At 42.1% G+C, this 22,162-nt stretch overlaps 1 protein-coding gene across 1 annotated transcript; it reads right to left on the minus strand.

The window, feature by feature from the left end:
- Nucleotides 1-149: 149 nt before the first annotated feature.
- Nucleotides 150-21,939, minus strand: LOC143139531 (IgGFc-binding protein-like). The gene is made up of 55 exons (XM_076300114.1): nucleotides 21,759-21,939; nucleotides 21,516-21,644; nucleotides 19,091-19,293; nucleotides 18,842-18,983; nucleotides 18,490-18,734; nucleotides 18,118-18,266; nucleotides 17,833-17,961; nucleotides 17,487-17,625; nucleotides 17,208-17,349; nucleotides 16,918-17,117; nucleotides 16,593-16,737; nucleotides 15,542-15,786; nucleotides 15,170-15,318; nucleotides 14,885-15,013; nucleotides 14,539-14,677; nucleotides 14,260-14,401; nucleotides 13,970-14,046; nucleotides 13,645-13,789; nucleotides 13,193-13,395; nucleotides 12,944-13,085; nucleotides 12,592-12,836; nucleotides 12,220-12,368; nucleotides 11,935-12,063; nucleotides 11,589-11,727; nucleotides 11,310-11,451; nucleotides 11,020-11,219; nucleotides 10,695-10,839; nucleotides 9,642-9,886; nucleotides 9,270-9,418; nucleotides 8,985-9,113; nucleotides 8,639-8,777; nucleotides 8,360-8,501; nucleotides 8,070-8,146; nucleotides 7,745-7,889; nucleotides 7,295-7,497; nucleotides 7,046-7,187; nucleotides 6,694-6,938; nucleotides 6,322-6,470; nucleotides 6,038-6,166; nucleotides 5,692-5,830; nucleotides 5,413-5,554; nucleotides 5,123-5,322; nucleotides 4,798-4,942; nucleotides 3,745-3,989; nucleotides 3,373-3,521; nucleotides 3,089-3,217; nucleotides 2,743-2,881; nucleotides 2,464-2,605; nucleotides 2,174-2,373; nucleotides 1,859-2,003; nucleotides 1,407-1,609; nucleotides 1,163-1,304; nucleotides 810-1,054; nucleotides 438-586; nucleotides 150-282 (listed from the first exon to the last, which is right to left on the minus strand). The coding sequence occupies exons 1-55, from the start codon at nucleotides 21,937-21,939 to the stop codon at nucleotides 150-152; spliced, it is 8,865 nt and encodes a 2,954-aa protein (XP_076156229.1).
- Between the last annotated feature and the right edge of the window lie 223 nt (nucleotides 21,940-22,162).

Here is a 22,162-nt window from a genome sequence, read left to right on the forward strand (position 1 = left end):
GTAGCCAATGTGAATGGCTTTCTTCATATATTACTGTGGGTCTAACTACCATGTATCTGCATAAGTTAAAGTACTTCTGTATGCATAATAACATGTATATGTCATGTGTTAAAAGTTTGGGAAGTTGCTATGGTGCTCTCTGTAAACTCTTACTCTGGGTCAGAGTTCCAGCTATTTCCAAAGTCATTCGGTTTTGTCACAAGTTTGCCCGTGGGCGTACGGAAGTCATCCTTGGGGTTGCCGTCATAATCTCCACAAAGGCCGCAAAGCTTCTCTTTGTACCTATGGAATAAAACCATTTTTTGTTTCAGTTTCTATATCAGAGCAAGATAAAACAGCTGATTTTTCCAGTAAAACCAGCTTTATGGTATTGGCATCCACCTGAAAAATACAGAATCAATGTACGAGCATCAACTATTACTTAGATTTTTACTCACGCTGCAATCACTTTGATGTCCATGAAGTTGTTGCCATCGTAGCGAACAGTCACTCCAAAATTCATGGCCACGGTGTAATGTTTTCCAGACTTGTAGACAGAAACGTCTGCAGCTGGGTTCACAGGCAGGTTCACATTGGTCCCATTGATCTGGGGGATACACAGAGAGAAGACAGTGAAGAGACAACCACACACTTCATACAAATATGGACCACTATTACTTTATGTACAATGTTGAACCACTGCAAATGAGACATTTGAGCAGAACTTCATCAAAAAATCCTGAAGGAAGAGTTAAGAGTGAAAATATTCTGCATGGATATTGGCACTTCTACTTTCAATAGCTGTGTACTACTTGCTCCCAATATCTTACCCGCACGGTTCCTCCTTTAAGGACGTATATGGTCATTCCACGGACGTATACATGCACCGCTGATGCGTAGCTGACTCTCTGGTTCTTGTTGCGGTTCTCATTGGACACGTGGACCTCATAGTGTGGCAGACCAGTCGTGTTGCATGGTTTGGACATCAGATAGGTGCAGTTGCCCATGAAGTCGTATCTCTGCTTATCAAAGGTGGTGTAGTGAGGATCACCAGTGGCAACACAGGTGGAGGTGCCTGTGGGTGAAAACAGCTTGTTACTAGATACCAAAAATTAAAGGACGTCGCACAAAATCTCAGAAACTTAATAACGTTCAGAACCAGATTTTCTTTAAAAAAAAATACCTTTAGGATAACATCCAGGGACTCCATTGACCTGTCGGCACTCATCAGTGGGAGCACAGGTGTTGCCCACGCAGGAGAGAGTGTAGTTTCCAGCACAGCGACACAGCTTGAAGCAGCCATCCCCAAACACAACCTCTCCGGGCTGATGGACAAACAAGTTTGTTTGGATTTAATATCAGAAAAATAAGAAAAAGCCTAAGATAGCTTAAAGACAACAAAGGTAATATTTCTGTCTTGATTATACCTCATAGTAGTTGTTGTTTTCATCCAGACAGCCACAGTTATCAACGGCAACACACCGTTTTCCTGAAAGCACGAAGCCTGGTTTACAGAAACAGCCGCTGACACAGTTCAAAGTGCAGATACTGGAGCTAATCTTGGGCTTCTGGCAGGTGGGAACGCATGACGGACCACACTCCAAAAAGTCTGAATTAGGGGGGCAAGTCACTGTATAACAAGAGAGAATGGAGAAGTTGAGAGAGAAAAAAATGCAAGAAGAAATAAATGCAGAAATGATGAGGTAAGTTTAGTATTAAGCTACTTGTTTAAAAAAAAACATGTTTTTAAGTCTGCAAATACACCGACCACTAAGACAATCTAGGCAATGAATTAAAACAGTTTACAATTGTTTAGCTTTGAGGGTAAACACCAGAGACTATCAGAAAGATCTTCACTTATCAAATAAAAACAACTTACACTCAGCAATGGGGTAGCAGCCCAGAAGTCCTCCCTGGACGCTACACTCCTGTGAACGGGGACACTCTCCTTTACTGCAGCTGACAGAGGGAGGATTGCACCTGCACTTCAGCTCACAGTTGGAGGTGTACCACTCCTCTCCAGGCTGAAAATGAAAAGAAAAAATAATCATTTAACATAGATGACAATGTACTGCATTATATCAGCTGAACTAGGAAGAGGAGAATGATATATTTTGGGGGAAATACAGAATAACCACTAATACAAATAATCAGTAATAAGAAAATAAACCAGTCATTGCATTGGTGTATTCACCTGGTAGTACTGGCCATTGGTGTGTTGGCATCCACAGCTGTTTTTCCTGACACACTTGCCAGCGCTGAGAAAGTATCCTGGGTCACACACACACCCCTCTGCACACGGTCCACTACATCGGCCTGGGGAAGGTGTGACACAGCTAGGCTGGCAGGGTGAAGCACAGGACTCAAAGTGGCTGTTGGGAGGGCAGGTCAGGGCTGTTGATAGAAAAAAAGAAGAAAAGAATTATTATTTGTTCTCAATAAATGTACTGAACCACCAACAATATGAGGGTGATTGAGACTAACTGCAGAAGGTGCTGTTTCTCCATGATCCGATGGTGACTCCACGATCCTGACACTCATTCACATAGGCCTCTATGGCCTCACACAGGGCAGAGTGCAGTCCATCCAGCTCACACACGTCAAACATGCAGTCCTTGAAGTAGCTCTGAGGCAAATCAGAACACACACCAATATCAAACATATTGTTAGCTAAATTCAAGCACCTAAAGTGTTTTTAAGTTCTACAACAAAATTGACACTTTAAAATAAGCAATTTCTCATAATGGACGTGCTTTTACTCACGTTGGGATTAACCTTGGGGTGGCACATAGTGAATGGTCCATTGCTTTCCAGTATGAATCCACAGAGGGCAGGTTTCTCATATGTATCCTGTTTGTCTGGTGTACAACCAGGTACAGGCACCTCAGGAGATTTGATGCATCTGTGTGTACAAAATAGAATCATTGGTAGATTTGTATGGTAAATATATTAACAAGTGGCCAATGTGAATGGCTTTCTTCATATATTACTGTGGGTCTAACTACCATGTATCTGCATAAGTTAAAGTACTTCTGTATGCATAATTACATGTATATGTCATGTGTTAAAAGTTTGGGAAGTTGCTATGGTGCTCTCTGTAAACTCTTACTCTGGGTCAGAGTTCCAGCTATTTCCAAAGTCATTCGGTTTTGTCACAAGTTTGCCCGTGGGCGTACGGAAGTCATCCTTGGGGTTGCCGTCATAATCTCCACAAAGGCCGCAAAGCTTCTCTTTGTACCTATGGAATAAAACCATTTTTTGTTTCAGTTTATATATCAGAGCAAGATAAAACAGCTGATTTTTCCATTAAAACCAGCTTTATGGTATTGGCATCCACCTGAAAAATACCGAATCAATGTACGAGCATCAACTATTACTTAGATTTTTACTAACGCTGCAATCACTTTGATGTCCATGAAGTTGTTGCCATCGTAGCGAACAGTCACTCCAAAACTCATGGCCACGGTGTAATGTTTTCCAGACTTGTAGACAGAAACGTCTGCAGCTGGGTTCACAGGCAGGTTCACATTGGTCCCATTGATCTGGGGGATACACAGAGAGAAGACAGTGAAGAGACAACCACACACTTCATACAAATATGGACCACTATTACTTTATGTACAATGTTGAACCACTGCAAATGAGACATTTGAGCAGAACTTCATCAAAAAATCCTGAAGGAAGAGTTAAGAGTGAAAACATTCTGCATGGATATTGGCACTTCTACTTTCAATAGCTGTGTACTACTTGCTCCCAATATCTTACCCGCACGGTTCCTCCTTTAAGGACGTATATGGTCATTCCACGGACGTATACATGCACCGCTGATGCGTAGCTGACTCTCTGGTTCTTGTTGCGGTTCTCATTGGACACGTGGACCTCATAGTGTGGCAGACCAGTCGTGTTGCATGGTTTGGACATCAGATAGGTGCAGTTACCCATGAAGTCGTATTTCTGCTTATCAAAGGTGGTGTAGTGAGGATCACCAGTGGCAACACAGGTGGAGGTGCCTGTGGGTGAAAACAGCTTGTTACTAGATACCAAAAATTAAAGGACGTCGCACAAAATCTCAGAAACTTAATAACGTTCAGAACCAGATTTTCTTTAAAAAAAATACCTTTAGGATAACATCCAGGGACTCCATTGACCTGTCGGCACTCATCAGTGGGAGCACAGGTGTTGCCCACGCAGGAGAGAGTGTAGTTTCCAGCACAGCGACACAGCTTGGAGCAGCCATCCCCAAACACAACCTCTCCGGGCTGATGGACAAACAAGTTTGTTTGGATTTAATATCAGAAAAATAAGAAAAAGCCTACAGTAAGATAGCTTAAAGACAACAAAGGTAATATTTCTGTCTTGATTATACCTCATAGTAGTTGTTGTTTTCATCCAGACAGCCACAGTTATCAACGGCAACACACCGTTTTCCTGAAAGCACGAAGCCTGGTCTACAGAAACAGCCGCTGACACAGTTCAAAGTGCAGATACTGGAGCTAATCTTGGGCTTCTGGCAGGTGGGAACGCATGACGGACCACACTCCAAAAAGTCTGAATTAGGGGGGCAAGTCACTGTATAACAAGAGAGAATGGAGAAGTTGAGAGAGAAAAAAATGCAAGAAGAAATAAATGCAGAAATGATGAGGTAAGTTTAGTATTAAGCTACTTGTTTAAAAAAAAACATGTTTTTAAGTCTGCAAATACACCGACCACTAAGACAATCTAGGCAATGAATTAAAACGGTTTACAATTGTTTAGCTTTGAGGGTAAACACCAGAGACTAACAGAAAGATCTTCACTTATCAAATAAAAACAACTTACACTCAGCAATGGGGTAGCAGCCCAGAAGTCCTCCCTGGACGCTACACTCCTGTGAACGGGGACACTCTCCATCACTGCAGCTGACAGAGGGAGGATTGCACCTGCACTTCAGCTCACAGTTGGAGGTGTACCACTCCTCTCCAGGCTGAAAATGAAAAGAAAAAATAATCATTTAACATAGATGACAATGTACTGCATTATATCAGCTGAACTAGGAAGAGGAGAATGATATATTTTGGGGGAAATACAGAATAACCACTAATACAAATAATCACAAATAATCACTAATAAGAAAATAAACCAGTCATTGCATTGGTGTATTCACCTGGTAGTACTGGCCATTGGTGTGTTGGCATCCACAGCTGTTTTTCCTGACACACTTGCCAGCGCTGAGAAAGTATCCTGGGTCACACACACACCCCTCTGCACACGGTCCACTACATCGGCCTGGGGAAGGTGTGACACAGCTAGGCTGGCAGGGTGAAGCACAGGACTCAAAGTGGCTGTTGGGAGGGCAGGTCAGGGCTGTTGATAGAAAAAAAGAAGAAAAGAATTATTATTTGCTCTCAATAAATGTACTGAACCACCAACAATATGAGGGTGATTGAGACTAACTGCAGAAGGTGCTGTTTCTCCATGATCCGATGGTGACTCCACGATCCTGACACTCATTCACATAGGCCTCTATGGCCTCACACAGGGCAGAGTGCAGTCCATCCAGCTCACACACGTCAAACATGCAGTCCTTGAAGTAGCTCTGAGGCAAATCAGAACACACACCAATATCAAACATATTGTTAGCTAAATTCAAGCACCTAAAGTGTTTTTAAGTTCTACAACAAAATTGACACTTTAAAATAAGCAATTTCTCATAATGGACGTGCTTTTACTCACGTTGGGATTAACCTTGGGGTGGCACATAGTGAATGGTCCATTGCTTTCCAGTATGAATCCACAGAGGGCAGGTTTCTCATATGTATCCTGTTTGTCTGGTGTACAACCAGGTACAGGCACCTCAGGAGATTTGATGCATCTGTGTGTACAAAATAGAATCATTGGTAGATTTGTAGGGTAAATATATTAACAAGTGGCCAATGTGAATGGCTTTCTTCATATATTACTGTGGGTCTAACTACCATGTATCTGCATAAGTTAAAGTACTTCTGTATGCATAATTACATGTATATGTCATGTGTTAAAAGTTTGGGAAGTTGCTATGGTGCTCTCTGTAAACTCTTACTCTGGGTCAGAGTTCCAGCTATTTCCAAAGTCATTCGGTTTTGTCACAAGTTTGCCCGTGGGCGTACGGAAGTCATCCTTGGGGTTGCCGTCATAATCTCCACAAAGGCCGCAAAGCTTCTCTTTGTACCTATGGAATAAAACCATTTTTTGTTTCAGTTTATATATCAGAGCAAGATAAAACAGCTGATTTTTCCATTAAAACCAGCTTTATGGTATTGGCATCCACCTGAAAAATACCGAATCAATGTACGAGCATCAACTATTACTTAGATTTTTACTCACGCTGCAATCACTTTGATGTCCATGAAGTTGTTGCCATCGTAGCGAACAGTCACTCCAAAACTCATGGCCACGGTGTAATGTTTTCCAGACTTGTAGACAGAAACGTCTGCAGCTGGGTTCACAGGCAGGTTCACATTGGTCCCATTGATCTGGGGGATACACAGAGAGAAGACAGTGAAGAGACAACCACACACTTCATACAAATATGGACCACTATTACTTTATGTACAATGTTGAACCACTGCAAATGAGACATTTGAGCAGAACTTCATCAAAAAATCCTGAAGGAAGAGTTAAGAGTGAAAACATTCTGCATGGATATTGGCACTTCTACTTTCAATAGCTGTGTACTACTTGCTCCCAATATCTTACCCGCACGGTTCCTCCTTTAAGGACGTATATGGTCATTCCACGGACGTATACATGCACCGCTGATGCGTAGCTGACTCTCTGGTTCTTGTTGCGGTTCTCATTGGACACGTGGACCTCATAGTGTGGCAGACCAGTCGTGTTGCATGGTTTGGACATCAGATAGGTGCAGTTACCCATGAAGTCGTATTTCTGCTTATCAAAGGTGGTGTAGTGAGGATCACCAGTGGCAACACAGGTGGAGGTGCCTGTGGGTGAAAACAGCTTGTTACTAGATACCAAAAATTAAAGGACGTCGCACAAAATCTCAGAAACTTAATAACGTTCAGAACCAGATTTTCTTTAAAAAAAATACCTTTAGGATAACATCCAGGGACTCCATTGACCTGTCGGCACTCATCAGTGGGAGCACAGGTGTTGCCCACGCAGGAGAGAGTGTAGTTTCCAGCACAGCGACACAGCTTGGAGCAGCCATCCCCAAACACAACCTCTCCGGGCTGATGGACAAACAAGTTTGTTTGGATTTAATATCAGAAAAATAAGAAAAAGCCTACAGTAAGATAGCTTATAGACAACAAAGGTAATATTTCTGTCTTGATTATACCTCATAGTAGTTGTTGTTTTCATCCAGACAGCCACAGTTATCAACGGCAACACACCGTTTTCCTGAAAGCACGGAGCCTGGTCTACAGAAACAGCCGCTGACACAGTTCAAAGTGCAGATACTGGAGCTAATCTTGGGCTTCTGGCAGGTGGGAACGCATGACGGACCACACTCCAAAAAGTCTGAATTAGGGGGGCAAGTCACTGTATAACAAGAGAGAATGGAGAAGTTGAGAGAGAAAAAAATGCAAGAAGAAATAAATGCAGAAATGATGAGGTAAGTTTAGTATTAAGCTACTTGTTTAAGAAAACATGTTTTTAAGTCTGCAAATACACCGACCACTAAGACAATCTAGGCAATGAATTAAAACGGTTTACAATTGTTTAGCTTTGAGGGTAAACACCAGAGACTAACAGAAAGATCTTCACTTATCAAATAAAAACAACTTACACTCAGCAATGGGATAGCAGCCCAGAAGTCCTCCCTGGACGCTACACTCCTGTGAACGGGGACACTCTCCATCACTGCAGCTGACAGAGGGAGGATTGCACCTGCACTTCAGCTCACAGTTGGAGGTGTACCACTCCTCTCCAGGCTGAAAATGAAAAGAAAAAATAATCATTTAACATAGATGACAATGTACTGCATTATATCAGCTGAACTAGGAAGAGGAGAATGATATATTTTGGGGGAAATACAGAATAACCACTAATACAAATAATCACAAATAATCACTAATAAGAAAATAAACCAGTCATTGCATTGGTGTATTCACCTGGTAGTACTGGCCATTGGTGTGTTGGCATCCACAGCTGTTTTTCCTGACACACTTGCCAGCGCTGAGAAAGTATCCTGGGTCACACACACACCCCTCTGCACACGGTCCACTACATCGGCCTGGGGAAGGTGTGACACAGCTAGGCTGGCAGGGTGAAGCACAGGACTCAAAGTGGCTGTTGGGAGGGCAGGTCAGGGCTGTTGATAGAAAAAAAGAAGAAAATAATTATTATTTGTTCTCAATAAATGTACTGAACCACCAACAATATGAGGGTGATGGAGACTAACTGCAGAAGGTGCTGTTTCTCCATGATCCGATGGTGACTCCACGATCCTGACACTCATTCACATAGGCCTCTATGGCCTCACACAGGGCAGAGTGCAGTCCATCCAGCTCACACACGTCAAACATGCAGTCCTTGAAGTAGCTCTGAGGCAAATCAGAACACACACCAATATCAAACATATTGTTAGCTAAATTCAAGCACCTAAAGTGTTTTTAAGTTCTACAACAAAATTGACACTTTAAAATAAGCAATTTCTCATAATGGACGTGCTTTTACTCACGTTGGGATTAACCTTGGGGTGGCACATAGTGAATGGTCCATTGCTTTCCAGTATGAATCCACAGAGGGCAGGTTTCTCATATTTATCCTGTTTGTCTGGTGTACAACCAGGTACAGGCACCTCAGGAGATTTGATGCATCTGTGTGTACAAAATAGAATCATTGGTAGATTTGTATGGTAAATATATTAACAAGTGGCCAATGTGAATGGCTTTCTTCATATATTACTGTGGGTCTAACTACCATGTATCTGCATAAGTTAAAGTACTTCTGTATGCATAATTACATGTATATGTCATGTGTTAAAAGTTTGGGAAGTTGCTATGGTGCTCTCTGTAAACTCTTACTCTGGGTCAGAGTTCCAGCTATTTCCAAAGTCATTCGGTTTTGTCACAAGTTTGCCCGCGGGCGTACGGAAGTCATCCTTGGGGTTGCCGTCATAATCTCCACAAAGGCCGCAAAGCTTCTCTTTGTACCTATGGAATAAAACCATTTTTTGTTTCAGTTTATATATCAGAGCAAGATAAAACAGCTGATTTTTTCCAGTAAAACCAGCTTTATGGTATTGGCATCCACCTGAAAAATACCGAATCAATGTACGAGCATCAACTATTACTTAGATTTTTACTCACGCTGCAATCACTTTGATGTCCATTAAGTTGTTGCCATCGTAGCGAACAGTCACTCCAAAACTCATGGCCACGGTGTAATGTTTTCCAGACTTGTAGACAGAAACGTCTGCAGCTGGGTTCACAGGCAGGTTCACATTGGTCCCATTGATCTGGGGGATACACAGAGAGAAGACAGTGAAGAGACAACCACACACTTCATACAAATATGGACCACTATTACTTTATGTACAATGTTGAACCACTGCAAATGAGACATTTGAGCAGAACTTCATCAAAAAATCCTGAAGGAAGAGTTAAGAGTGAAAACATTCTGCATGGATATTGGCACTTCTACTTTCAATAGCTGTGTACTACTTGCTCCCAATATCTTACCCGCACGGTTCCTCCTTTAAGGACGTATATGGTCATTCCACGGACGTATACATGCACCGCTGATGCGTAGCTGACTCTCTGGTTCTTGTTGCGGTTCTCATTGGACACGTGGACCTCATAGTGTGGCAGACCAGTCGTGTTGCATGGTTTGGACATCAGATAGGTGCAGTTGCCCATGAAGTCGTATTTCTGCTTATCAAAGGTGGTGTAGTGAAGATCACCAGTGGCAACACAGGTGGAGGTGCCTGTGGGTGAAAACAGCTTGTTACTAGATACCAAAAATTAAAGGACGTCGCACAAAATCTCAGAAACTTAATAACGTTCAGAACCAGATTTTCTTTAAAAAAAATACCTTTAGGATAACATCCAGGGACTCCATTGACCTGTCGGCACTCATCAGTGGGAGCACAGGTGTTGCCCACGCAGGAGAGAGTGTAGTTTCCAGCACAGCGACACAGCTTGGAGCAGCCATCCCCAAACACAACCTCTCCGGGCTGATGGACAAACAAGTTTGTTTGGATTTAATATCAGAAAAATAAGAAAAAGCCTACAGTAAGATAGCTTAAAGACAACAAAGGTAATATTTCTGTCTTGATTATACCTCATAGTAGTTGTTGTTTTCATCCAGACAGCCACAGTTATCAACGGCAACACACCGTTTTCCTGAAAGCACGAAGCCTGGTCTACAGAAACAGCCGCTGACACAGTTCAAAGTGCAGATACTGGAGCTAATCTTGGGCTTCTGGCAGGTGGGAACGCATGACGGACCACACTCCAAAAAGTCTGAATTAGGGGGGCAAGTCACTGTATAACAAGAGAGAATGGAGAAGTTGAGAGAGAAAAAAATGCAAGAAGAAATAAATGCAGAAATGATGAGGTAAGTTTAGTATTAAGCTACTTGTTTAAAAAAAAACATGTTTTTAAGTCTGCAAATACACCGACCACTAAGACAATCTAGGCAATGAATTAAAACAGTTTACAATTGTTTAGCTTTGAGGGTAAACACCAGAGACTAACAGAAAGATCTTCACTTATCAAATAAAAACAACTTACACTCAGCAATGGGGTAGCAGCCCAGAAGTCCTCCCTGGACGCTACACTCCTGTGAACGGGGACACTCTCCTTTACTGCAGCTGACAGAGGGAGGATTGCACCTGCACTTCAGCTCACAGTTGGAGGTGTACCACTCCTCTCCAGGCTGAAAATGAAAAGAAAAAATAATCATTTAACATAGATGACAATGTACTGCATTATATCAGCTGAACTAGGAAGAGGAGAATGATATATTTTGGGGGAAATACAGAATAACCACTAATACAAATAATCACAAATAATCACTAATAAGAAAATAAACCAGTCATTGCATTGGTGTATTCACCTGGTAGTACTGGCCATTGGTGTGTTGGCATCCACAGCTGTTTTTCCTGATACACTTGCCAGCGCTGAGAAAGTATCCTGGGTCACACACACACCCCTCTGCACACGGTCCACTACATCGGCCTGGGGAAGGTGTGACACAGCTAGGCTGGCAGGGTGAAGCACAGGACTCAAAGTGGCTGTTGGGAGGGCAGGTCAGGGCTGTTGATAGAAAAAAAGAAGAAAATAATTATTATTTGTTCTCAATAAATGTACTGAACCACCAACAATATGAGGGTGATGGAGACTAACTGCAGAAGGTGCTGTTTCTCCATGATCCGATGGTGACTCCACGATCCTGACACTCATTCACATAGGCCTCTATGGCCTCACACAGGGCAGAGTGCAGTCCATCCAGCTCACACACGTCAAACATGCAGTCCTTGAAGTAGCTCTGAGGCAAATCAGAACACACACCAATATCAAACATATTGTTAGCTAAATTCAAGCACCTAAAGTGTTTTTAAGTTCTACAACAAAATTGACACTTTAAAATAAGCAATTTCTCATAATGGACGTGCTTTTACTCACGTTGGGATTAACCTTGGGGTGGCACATAGTGAATGGTCCATTGCTTTCCAGTATGAATCCACAGAGGGCAGGTTTCTCATATTTATCCTGTTTGTCTGGTGTACAACCAGGTACAGGCACCTCAGGAGATTTGATGCATCTGTGTGTACAAAATAGAATCATTGGTAGATTTGTATGGTAAATATATTAACAAGTGGCCAATGTGAATGGCTTTCTTCATATATTACTGTGGGTCTAACTACCATGTATCTGCATAAGTTAAAGTACTTCTGTATGCATAATTACATGTATATGTCATGTGTTAAAAGTTTGGGAAGTTGCTATGGTGCTCTCTGTAAACTCTTACTCTGGGTCAGAGTTCCAGCTATTTCCAAAGTCATTCGGTTTTGTCACAAGTTTGCCCGCGGGCGTACGGAAGTCATCCTTGGGGTTGCCGTCATAATCTCCACAAAGGCCGCAAAGCTTCTCTTTGTACCTATGGAATAAAACCATTTTTTGTTTCAGTTTATATATCAGAGCAAGATAAAACAGCTGATTTTTTCCAGTAAAACCAGCTTTATGGTATTGGCATCCACCTGAAAAATACCGAATCAATGTACGAGCATCAACTATTACTTAGATTTTTACTCACGCTGCAATCACTTTGATGTCCATTAAGTTGTTGCCATCGTAGCGAACAGTCACTCCAAAACTCATGGCCACGGTGTAATGTTTTCCAGACTTGTAGACAGAAACGTCTGCAGCTGGGTTCACAGGCAGGTTCACATTGGTCCCATTGATCTGGGGGATACACAGAGAGAAGACAGTGAAGAGACAACCACACACTTCATACAAATATGGACCACTATTACTTTATGTACAATGTTGAACCACTGCAAATGAGACATTTGAGCAGAACTTCATCAAAAAATCCTGAAGGAAGAGTTAAGAGTGAAAACATTCTGCATGGATATTGGCACTTCTACTTTCAATAGCTGTGTACTACTTGCTCCCAATATCTTACCCGCACGGTTCCTCCTTTAAGGACGTATATGGTCATTCCACGGACGTATACATGCACCGCTGATGCGTAGCTGACTCTCTGGTTCTTGTTGCGGTTCTCATTGGACACGTGGACCTCATAGTGTGGCAGACCAGTCGTGTTGCATGGTTTGGACATCAGATAGGTGCAGTTGCCCATGAAGTCGTATTTCTGCTTATCAAAGGTGGTGTAGTGAAGATCACCAGTGGCAACACAGGTGGAGGTGCCTGTGGGTGAAAACAGCTTGTTACTAGATACCAAAAATTAAAGGACGTCGCACAAAATCTCAGAAACTTAATAACGTTCAGAACCAGATTTTCTTTAAAAAAAATACCTTTAGGATAACATCCAGGGACTCCATTGACCTGTCGGCACTCATCAGTGGGAGCACAGGTGTTGCCCACGCAGGAGAGAGTGTAGTTTCCAGCACAGCGACACAGCTTGGAGCAGCCATCCCCAAACACAACCTCTCCGGGCTGATGGACAAACAAGTTTGTTTGGATTTAATATCAGAAAAATAAGAAAAAGCCTACAGTAAGATAGCTTAAAGACAACAAAGGTAATATTTCTGTCTTGATTATACCTCATAGTAGTTGTTGTTTTCATCCAGACAGCCACAGTTATCAACGGCAACACACCGTTTTCCTGAAAGCACGAAGCCTGGTCTACAGAAACAGCCGCTGACACAGTTCAAAGTGCAGATACTGGAGCTAATCTTGGGCTTCTGGCAGGTGGGAACGCATGACGGACCACACTCCAAAAAGTCTGAATTAGGGGGGCAAGTCACTGTATAACAAGAGAGAATGGAGAAGTTGAGAGAGAAAAAAATGCAAGAAGAAATAAATGCAGAAATGATGAGGTAAGTTTAGTATTAAGCTACTTGTTTAAAAAAAAACATGTTTTTAAGTCTGCAAATACACCGACCACTAAGACAATCTAGGCAATGAATTAAAACAGTTTACAATTGTTTAGCTTTGAGGGTAAACACCAGAGACTAACAGAAAGATCTTCACTTATCAAATAAAAACAACTTACACTCAGCAATGGGGTAGCAGCCCAGAAGTCCTCCCTGGACGCTACACTCCTGTGAACGGGGACACTCTCCTTTACTGCAGCTGACAGAGGGAGGATTGCACCTGCACTTCAGCTCACAGTTGGAGGTGTACCACTCCTCTCCAGGCTGAAAATGAAAAGAAAAAATAATCATTTAACATAGATGACAATGTACTGCATTATATCAGCTGAACTAGGAAGAGGAGAATGATATATTTTGGGGGAAATACAGAATAACCACTAATACAAATAATCACAAATAATCACTAATAAGAAAATAAACCAGTCATTGCATTGGTGTATTCACCTGGTAGTACTGGCCATTGGTGTGTTGGCATCCACAGCTGTTTTTCCTGATACACTTGCCAGCGCTGAGAAAGTATCCTGGGTCACACACACACCCCTCTGCACACGGTCCACTACATCGGCCTGGGGAAGGTGTGACACAGCTAGGCTGGCAGGGTGAAGCACAGGACTCAAAGTGGCTGTTGGGAGGGCAGGTCAGGGCTGTTGATAGAAAAAAAGAAGAAAATAATTATTATTTGCTCTCAATAAATGTACTGAACCACCAACAATATGAGGGTGATTGAGACTAACTGCAGAAGGTGCTGTTTCTCCATGATCCGATGGTGACTCCACGATCCTGACACTCATTCACATAGGCCTCTATGGCCTCACACAGGGCAGAGTGCAGTCCATCCAGCTCACACACGTCAAACATGCAGTCCTTGAAGTAGCTCTGAGGCAAATCAGAACACACACCAATATCAAACATATTGTTAGCTAAATTCAAGCACCTAAAGTGTTTTTAAGTTCTACAACAAAATTGACACTTTAAAATAAGCAATTTCTCATAATGGACGTGCTTTTACTCACGTTGGGATTAACCTTGGGGTGGCACATAGTGAATGGTCCATTGCTTTCCAGTATGAATCCACAGAGGGCAGGTTTCTCATATTTATCCTGTTTGTCTGGTGTACAACCAGGTACAGGCACCTCAGGAGATTTGATGCATCTGTGTGTACAAAATAGAATCATTGGTAGATTTGTATGGTAAATATATTAACAAGTGGCCAATGTGAATGGCTTTCTTCATATATTACTGTGGGTCTAACTACCATGTATCTGCATAAGTTAAAGTACTTCTGTATGCATAATTACATGTATATGTCATGTGTTAAAAGTTTGGGAAGTTGCTATGGTGCTCTCTGTAAACTCTTACTCTGGGTCAGAGTTCCAGCTATTTCCAAAGTCATTCGGTTTTGTCACAAGTTTGCCCGCGGGCGTACGGAAGTCATCCTTGGGGTTGCCGTCATAATCTCCACAAAGGCCGCAAAGCTTCTCTTTGTACCTATGGAATAAAACCTTTTTTTGTTTCAGTTTATATATCAGAGCAAGATAAAACAGCTGATTTTTTCCAGTAAAACCAGCTTTATGGTATTGGCATCCACCTGAAAAATACCGAATCAATGTACGAGCATCAACTATTACTTAGATTTTTACTCACGCTGCAATCACTTTGATGTCCATTAAGTTGTTGCCATCGTAGCGAACAGTCACTCCAAAACTCATGGCCACGGTGTAATGTTTTCCAGACTTGTAGACAGAAACGTCTGCAGCTGGGTTCACAGGCAGGTTCACATTGGTCCCATTGATCTGGGGGATACACAGAGAGAAGACAGTGAAGAGACAACCACACACTTCATACAAATATGGATCACTATTACTTTATGTACAATGTTGAACCACTGCAAATGAGACATTTGAGCAGAACTTCATCAAAAAATCCTGAAGGAAGAGTTAAGAGTGAAAACATTCTGCATGGATATTGGCACTTCTACTTTCAATAGCTGTGTACTACTTGCTCCCAATATCTTACCCGCACGGTTCCTCCTTTAAGGACGTATATGGTCATTCCACGGACGTATACATGCACCGCTGATGCGTAGCTGACTCTCTGGTTCTTGTTGCGGTTCTCATTGGACACGTGGACCTCATAGTGTGGCAGACCAGTCGTGTTGCATGGTTTGGACATCAGATAGGTGCAGTTGCCCATGAAGTCGTATTTCTGCTTATCAAAGGTGGTGTAGTGAAGATCACCAGTGGCAACACAGGTGGAGGTGCCTGTGGGTGAAAACAGCTTGTTACTAGATACCAAAAATTAAAGGACGTCGCACAAAATCTCAGAAACTTAATAACGTTCAGAACCAGATTTTCTTTAAAAAAAATACCTTTAGGATAACATCCAGGGACTCCATTGACCTGTCGGCACTCATCAGTGGGAGCACAGGTGTTGCCCACGCAGGAGAGAGTGTAGTTTCCAGCACAGCGACACAGCTTGGAGCAGCCATCCCCAAACACAACCTCTCCGGGCTGATGGACAAACAAGTTTGTTTGGATTTAATATCAGAAAAATAAGAAAAAGCCTACAGTAAGATAGCTTAAAGACAACAAAGGTAATATTTCTGTCTTGATTATACCTCATAGTAGTTGTTGTTTTCATCCAGACAGCCACAGTTATCAACGGCAACACACCGTTTTCCTGAAAGCACGAAGCCTGGTCTACAGAAACAGCCGCTGACACAGTTCAAAGTGCAGATACTGGAGCTAATCTTGGGCTTCTGGCAGGTGGGAACGCATGACGGACCACACTCCAAAAAGTCTGAATTAGGGGGGCAAGTCACTGTATAACAAGAGAGAATGGAGAAGTTGAGAGAGAAAAAAATGCAAGAAGAAATAAATGCAGAAATGATGAGGTAAGTTTAGTATTAAGCTACTTGTTTAAGAAAACATGTTTTTAAGTCTGCAAATACACCGACCACTAAGACAATCTAGGCAATGAATTAAAACGGTTTACAATTGTTTAGCTTTGAGGGTAAACACCAGAGACTAACAGAAAGATCTTCACTTATCAAATAAAAACAACTTACACTCAGCAATGGGGTAGCAGCCCAGAAGTCCTCCCTGGACGCTACACTCCTGTGAACGGGGACACTCTCCATCACTGCAGCTGACAGAGGGAGGATTGCACCTGCACTTCAGCTCACAGTTGGAGGTGTACCACTCCTCTCCAGGCTGAAAATGAAAAGAAAAAATAATCATTTAACATAGATGACAATGTACTGCATTATATCAGCTGAACTAGGAAGAGGAGAATGATATATTTTGGGGGAAATACAGAATAACCACTAATACAAATAATCACAAATAATCACTAATAAGAAAATAAACCAGTCATTGCATTGGTGTATTCACCTGGTAGTACTGGCCATTGGTGTGTTGGCATCCACAGCTGTTTTTCCTGACACACTTGCCAGCGCTGAGAAAGTATCCTGGGTCACACACACACCCCTCTGCACACGGTCCACTACATCGGCCTGGGGAAGGTGTGACACAGCTAGGCTGGCAGGGTGAAGCACAGGACTCAAAGTGGCTGTTGGGAGGGCAGGTCAGGGCTGTTGATAGAAAAAAAGAAGAAAATAATTATTATTTGTTCTCAATAAATGTACTGAACCACCAACAATATGAGGGTGATGGAGACTAACTGCAGAAGGTGCTGTTTCTCCATGATCCGATGGTGACTCCACGATCCTGACACTCATTCACATAGGCCTCTATGGCCTCACACAGGGCAGAGTGCAGTCCATCCAGCTCACACACGTCAAACATGCAGTCCTTGAAGTAGCTCTGAGGCAAATCAGAACACACACCAATATCAAACATATTGTTAGCTAAATTCAAGCACCTAAAGTGTTTTTAAGTTCTACAACAAAATTGACACTTTAAAATAAGCAATTTCTCATAATGGACGTGCTTTTACTCACGTTGGGATTAACCTTGGGGTGGCACATAGTGAATGGTCCATTGCTTTCCAGTATGAATCCACAGAGGGCAGGTTTCTCATATTTATCCTGTTTGTCTGGTGTACAACCAGGTACAGGCACCTCAGGAGATTTGATGCATCTGTGTGTACAAAATAGAATCATTGGTAGATTTGTATGGTAAATATATTAACAAGTGGCCAATGTGAATGGCTTTCTTCATATATTACTGTGGGTCTAACTACCATGTATCTGCATAAGTTAAAGTACTTCTGTATGCATAATTACATGTATATGTCATGTGTTAAAAGTTTGGGAAGTTGCTATGGTGCTCTCTGTAAACTCTTACTCTGGGTCAGAGTTCCAGCTATTTCCAAAGTCATTCGGTTTTGTCACAAGTTTGCCCGCGGGCGTACGGAAGTCATCCTTGGGGTTGCCGTCATAATCTCCACAAAGGCCGCAAAGCTTCTCTTTGTACCTATGGAATAAAACCATTTTTTGTTTCAGTTTATATATCAGAGCAAGATAAAACAGCTGATTTTTTCCAGTAAAACCAGCTTTATGGTATTGGCATCCACCTGAAAAATACCGAATCAATGTACGAGCATCAACTATTACTTAGATTTTTACTCACGCTGCAATCACTTTGATGTCCATTAAGTTGTTGCCATCGTAGCGAACAGTCACTCCAAAACTCATGGCCACGGTGTAATGTTTTCCAGACTTGTAGACAGAAACGTCTGCAGCTGGGTTCACAGGCAGGTTCACATTGGTCCCATTGATCTGGGGGATACACAGAGAGAAGACAGTGAAGAGACAACCACACACTTCATACAAATATGGACCACTATTACTTTATGTACAATGTTGAACCACTGCAAATGAGACATTTGAGCAGAACTTCATCAAAAAATCCTGAAGGAAGAGTTAAGAGTGAAAACATTCTGCATGGATATTGGCACTTCTACTTTCAATAGCTGTGTACTACTTGCTCCCAATATCTTACCCGCACGGTTCCTCCTTTAAGGACGTATATGGTCATTCCACGGACGTATACATGCACCGCTGATGCGTAGCTGACTCTCTGGTTCTTGTTGCGGTTCTCATTGGACACGTGGACCTCATAGTGTGGCAGACCAGTCGTGTTGCATGGTTTGGACATCAGATAGGTGCAGTTGCCCATGAAGTCGTATTTCTGCTTATCAAAGGTGGTGTAGTGAAGATCACCAGTGGCAACACAGGTGGAGGTGCCTGTGGGTGAAAACAGCTTGTTACTAGATACCAAAAATTAAAGGACGTCGCACAAAATCTCAGAAACTTAATAACGTTCAGAACCAGATTTTCTTTAAAAAAAATACCTTTAGGATAACATCCAGGGACTCCATTGACCTGTCGGCACTCATCAGTGGGAGCACAGGTGTTGCCCACGCAGGAGAGAGTGTAGTTTCCAGCACAGCGACACAGCTTGGAGCAGCCATCCCCAAACACAACCTCTCCGGGCTGATGGACAAACAAGTTTGTTTGGATTTCATATCAGAAAAATAAGAAAAAGCCTACAGTAAGATAGCTTAAAGACAACAAAGGTAATATTTCTGTCTTGATTATACCTCATAGTAGTTGTTGTTTTCATCCAGACAGCCACAGTTATCAACGGCAACACACCGTTTTCCTGAAAGCACGAAGCCTGGTCTACAGAAACAGCCGCTGACACAGTTCAAAGTGCAGATACTGGAGCTAATCTTGGGCTTCTGGCAGGTGGGAACGCATGACGGACCACACTCCAAAAAGTCTGAATTAGGGGGGCAAGTCACTGTATAACAAGAGAGAATGGAGAAGTTGAGAGAGAAAAAAATGCAAGAAGAAATAAATGCAGAAATGATGAGGTAAGTTTAGTATTAAGCTACTTGTTTAAAAAAAAACATGTTTTTAAGTCTGCAAATACACCGACCACTAAGACAATCTAGGCAATGAATTAAAACAGTTTACAATTGTTTAGCTTTGAGGGTAAACATCAGAAACTAACAGAAAGGTTCTTCTTGTTAGTAGAAATGGACAAAAAAACGAATAAAATATGAATGTAGTTGAAATAGCCTACAAGATATACCTGTATCTACACAGGTTTGGGAGTTTCATTTGAAATGTAATAGGTACATAATGCTGTGTACCAGTACAGCAGTGCCGGCATGAAAGCTAGCAGCCTGGGCTTTTAGCTCGATTGTCAATACGCTCGACTCCCGATCTGAGGTGCTGCTATTCCCGAGTACAAAGTCCGGGCATGTGCAGGGCTAAACCGCGCAGATTCAACAAAACTCCGGTTACATAAGTCTATGTGAGAAATTATTTTTAGTTGTTAATTAATATATCAGAGTATTTTACTTAATTTCTAAGTATATCAATCCTGGAAGAATAAAAAAACATAAGAAGCCTTGGAATAACAGTACAGTGCATTTTTCATTCTCGCCTGCAAAGTCTCGCTGCAAAAATAAACGCTTCCCAATTTGTCTTAATTTCCTACTCCATCCCCTACTTTTGCAATGTTTGTGTATGTTATTGAGTGTGTGTATGTGTGTGTTTGCTTTTGTGTATATGTGTGGTTCTCTGTGTTTGTGTGTGTGTGTGTGTGTGTGTGTGAAGGGGGTGATGGGGTGTGTGTATGAGTGTGTGTTTATGTGTCGTTTTGTGTGTATGTGTGTGCACGCTTGTGTGTGTATGCCTGCATGCATGCATGCATGTGTGTCTGTGTGTGTGTGTGTGTGTATGTGTGTGTATCATTATGCCTTCATCTCCTACTTCATCCTTTACTCTTGCAACTTTTGTGTATGTAAATGAGTGTGTGCATGTGTGTGTTTGCTTTTGTGTGTGCTTCTCTGCCAACAACACATAAAGAGATCTCATATATATGTCCCAGTTGTGACGAATAATCAGTGTGACAGTAAAGTGTGTGCAAACAAGTGTGTGTGTGTGTGTGTGTTCGCTTGTGTGTGTGTGTGTGTTTAAGTGTGTTTGTGTGTATGCGTGCGTGTGTTTTTATGTGTGTTTTATTAAGTGTGTGAGTATATGTGTGTGTTTAAGTGTGTAAGTATATGTGTTAGTATATGTGTGCATGTCTGTGTGTGAGCATGCCTGTGTGTGTGCATGTGCATGTGTGAGTGAGCGTGTATGTGTGTGTCTGTTCAGTGTGTGCAACCCTTCGCTCAACACCAACATCTACACCGCCGATTGGTGTACAGTCACTAAATCTACACATAAATTAATTTCTTGTATGCTTTTGCTTTTTCATTTTAACTAGGTGGTGCTATACCGCATATGAATGGTTATGGGATGGGTTGAGATGGTCCCATGAGACCAACATACAAAACAATTTGGTCACCCTAAATATTCACCGAAAACTGTGTCTGTTCTACCCTCATTTTGGGGCTGTGCGGCGCGTGAGTGACAGATCAAAACGAAAATCATCAACAAAACTGATTAAACCTATATGACTGGCATTTCACTAGTGTAGTGGTCATAATAAACTGTGTGACACATGAGATATCTTTCTTTTTTTATATCTTTTGTCCTCTGACAACTGCAAATAATCCTGCAGACAAAGGTGAGAATTTAGCTGATATAGATGCTAACCACAGAACCGAACTACTATCCAAAAGGAATTTCAAATACACAGGAGAGATCAATTCTTTCTGCTATAGGTAGGGGATTTCACACAACGGCCAATCATCAACCAAACCTATGTACCGTCAAAACCAAAATCACCAGCAACAGAACAACCTTCGAGAGCATTTCATTGGGGTTATCAAGAAGGCACGGTCAAGAGGTGGTCATGAACAGAGAAGCTAACATAAGGCAAGTTGTCACCCTTGTTGTCTCACCGTGATGAACAGGTGATATATGTAAGATAAATGCAGAGACTAAATTTCCCTCACAGGATCAAAAGAGTATATATACTTAAAAGATACTGATACAGTAGAATCATGCAGTAACAATTCATGTAGTTGTGTCATCAGCTATAGGGTGTTCAGTTAGATGTTGTACCAGATGCTGATGTAGTGACAGCGTCAGATGTTGTAGTATCCTCTGATGTTGTTGTGGCAACATCAGCTGTTGTAGAAGTGGACGTAGAAGCTGAAGTAGTTGTAGGATTAGATGTAGTTGTAACAGGTGCTGTTGAGATGTCAAGAGAGTCTGTAGATGTTGCAGATTGTGATGTTGACACAGCAGCTGGAGTTGTTGAAGAGGCAGAGGTTGTGGCAATAGATGTAGATGGGCTTATTGTACCAGCATCTGTTGTAGAGGGTCCAACTGTTGTTGTTTCTTCTTTTGTTGTAGATTCAGATGTTGTAACAGGGTATGTAGAGGGTGCATTTGTCGTAGATTTAGATGTTGCCTCTGTATTAGCTGTTGATGTAGCAATAGGGGTAGATATAGCATCTGCTAATGTAGTTGTAGCTGCTGACATTGTGGCAGTTATGTCAGTGACTGTTGTTGTCAAAGGTGCATGTGTGGTGGTATCTGCTGTTGTTGCAGAGATAGATGTTGTAACAGGTGTGGAAGAAGGGGCATATGTGGTAGTATCTGCTGTTGTTGCAGAGAAAGATGTCGTAACAGGTGTTGAAGAAGGTGCATATGTGGTAGTATCTGCTGTTGTTGCAGAGACAGATGTTGTAACAGGTGTTGAAGAA

The sequence above is a fragment of the Alosa pseudoharengus genome, unplaced genomic scaffold, assembly GCF_046254945.1.
Source record: "Alosa pseudoharengus isolate Yale_2024_CS ecotype anadromous, Long Island Sound unplaced genomic scaffold, YU_APseudo_1.1 YU_APseudo_1.1_scf_22, whole genome shotgun sequence".
NCBI lineage: Eukaryota > Metazoa > Chordata > Actinopteri > Clupeiformes > Clupeidae > Alosa > Alosa pseudoharengus.

What these genes read in the sequence shown, in the direction of transcription:
- LOC143139531 (XM_076300114.1), bottom strand. Translation starts at nt 21,939, where the DNA reads ATGTCAGCAGCTACAACTACATTAGCAGATGCTATATCTACCCCTATT. An exon ending in ACCCCAAGGTTAATCCCAAC is followed by an intron (nt 11,452 to 11,588) that starts GTGAGTAAAAGC and finishes GATTTGCCTCAG; the next exon opens with AGCTACTTCAAGGACTGCAT. An exon ending in CCCTGGATGTTATCCTAAAG is followed by an intron (nt 1,055 to 1,162) that starts GTATTTTTTTTT and finishes TTTCACCCACAG; the next exon opens with GCACCTCCACCTGTGTTGCC.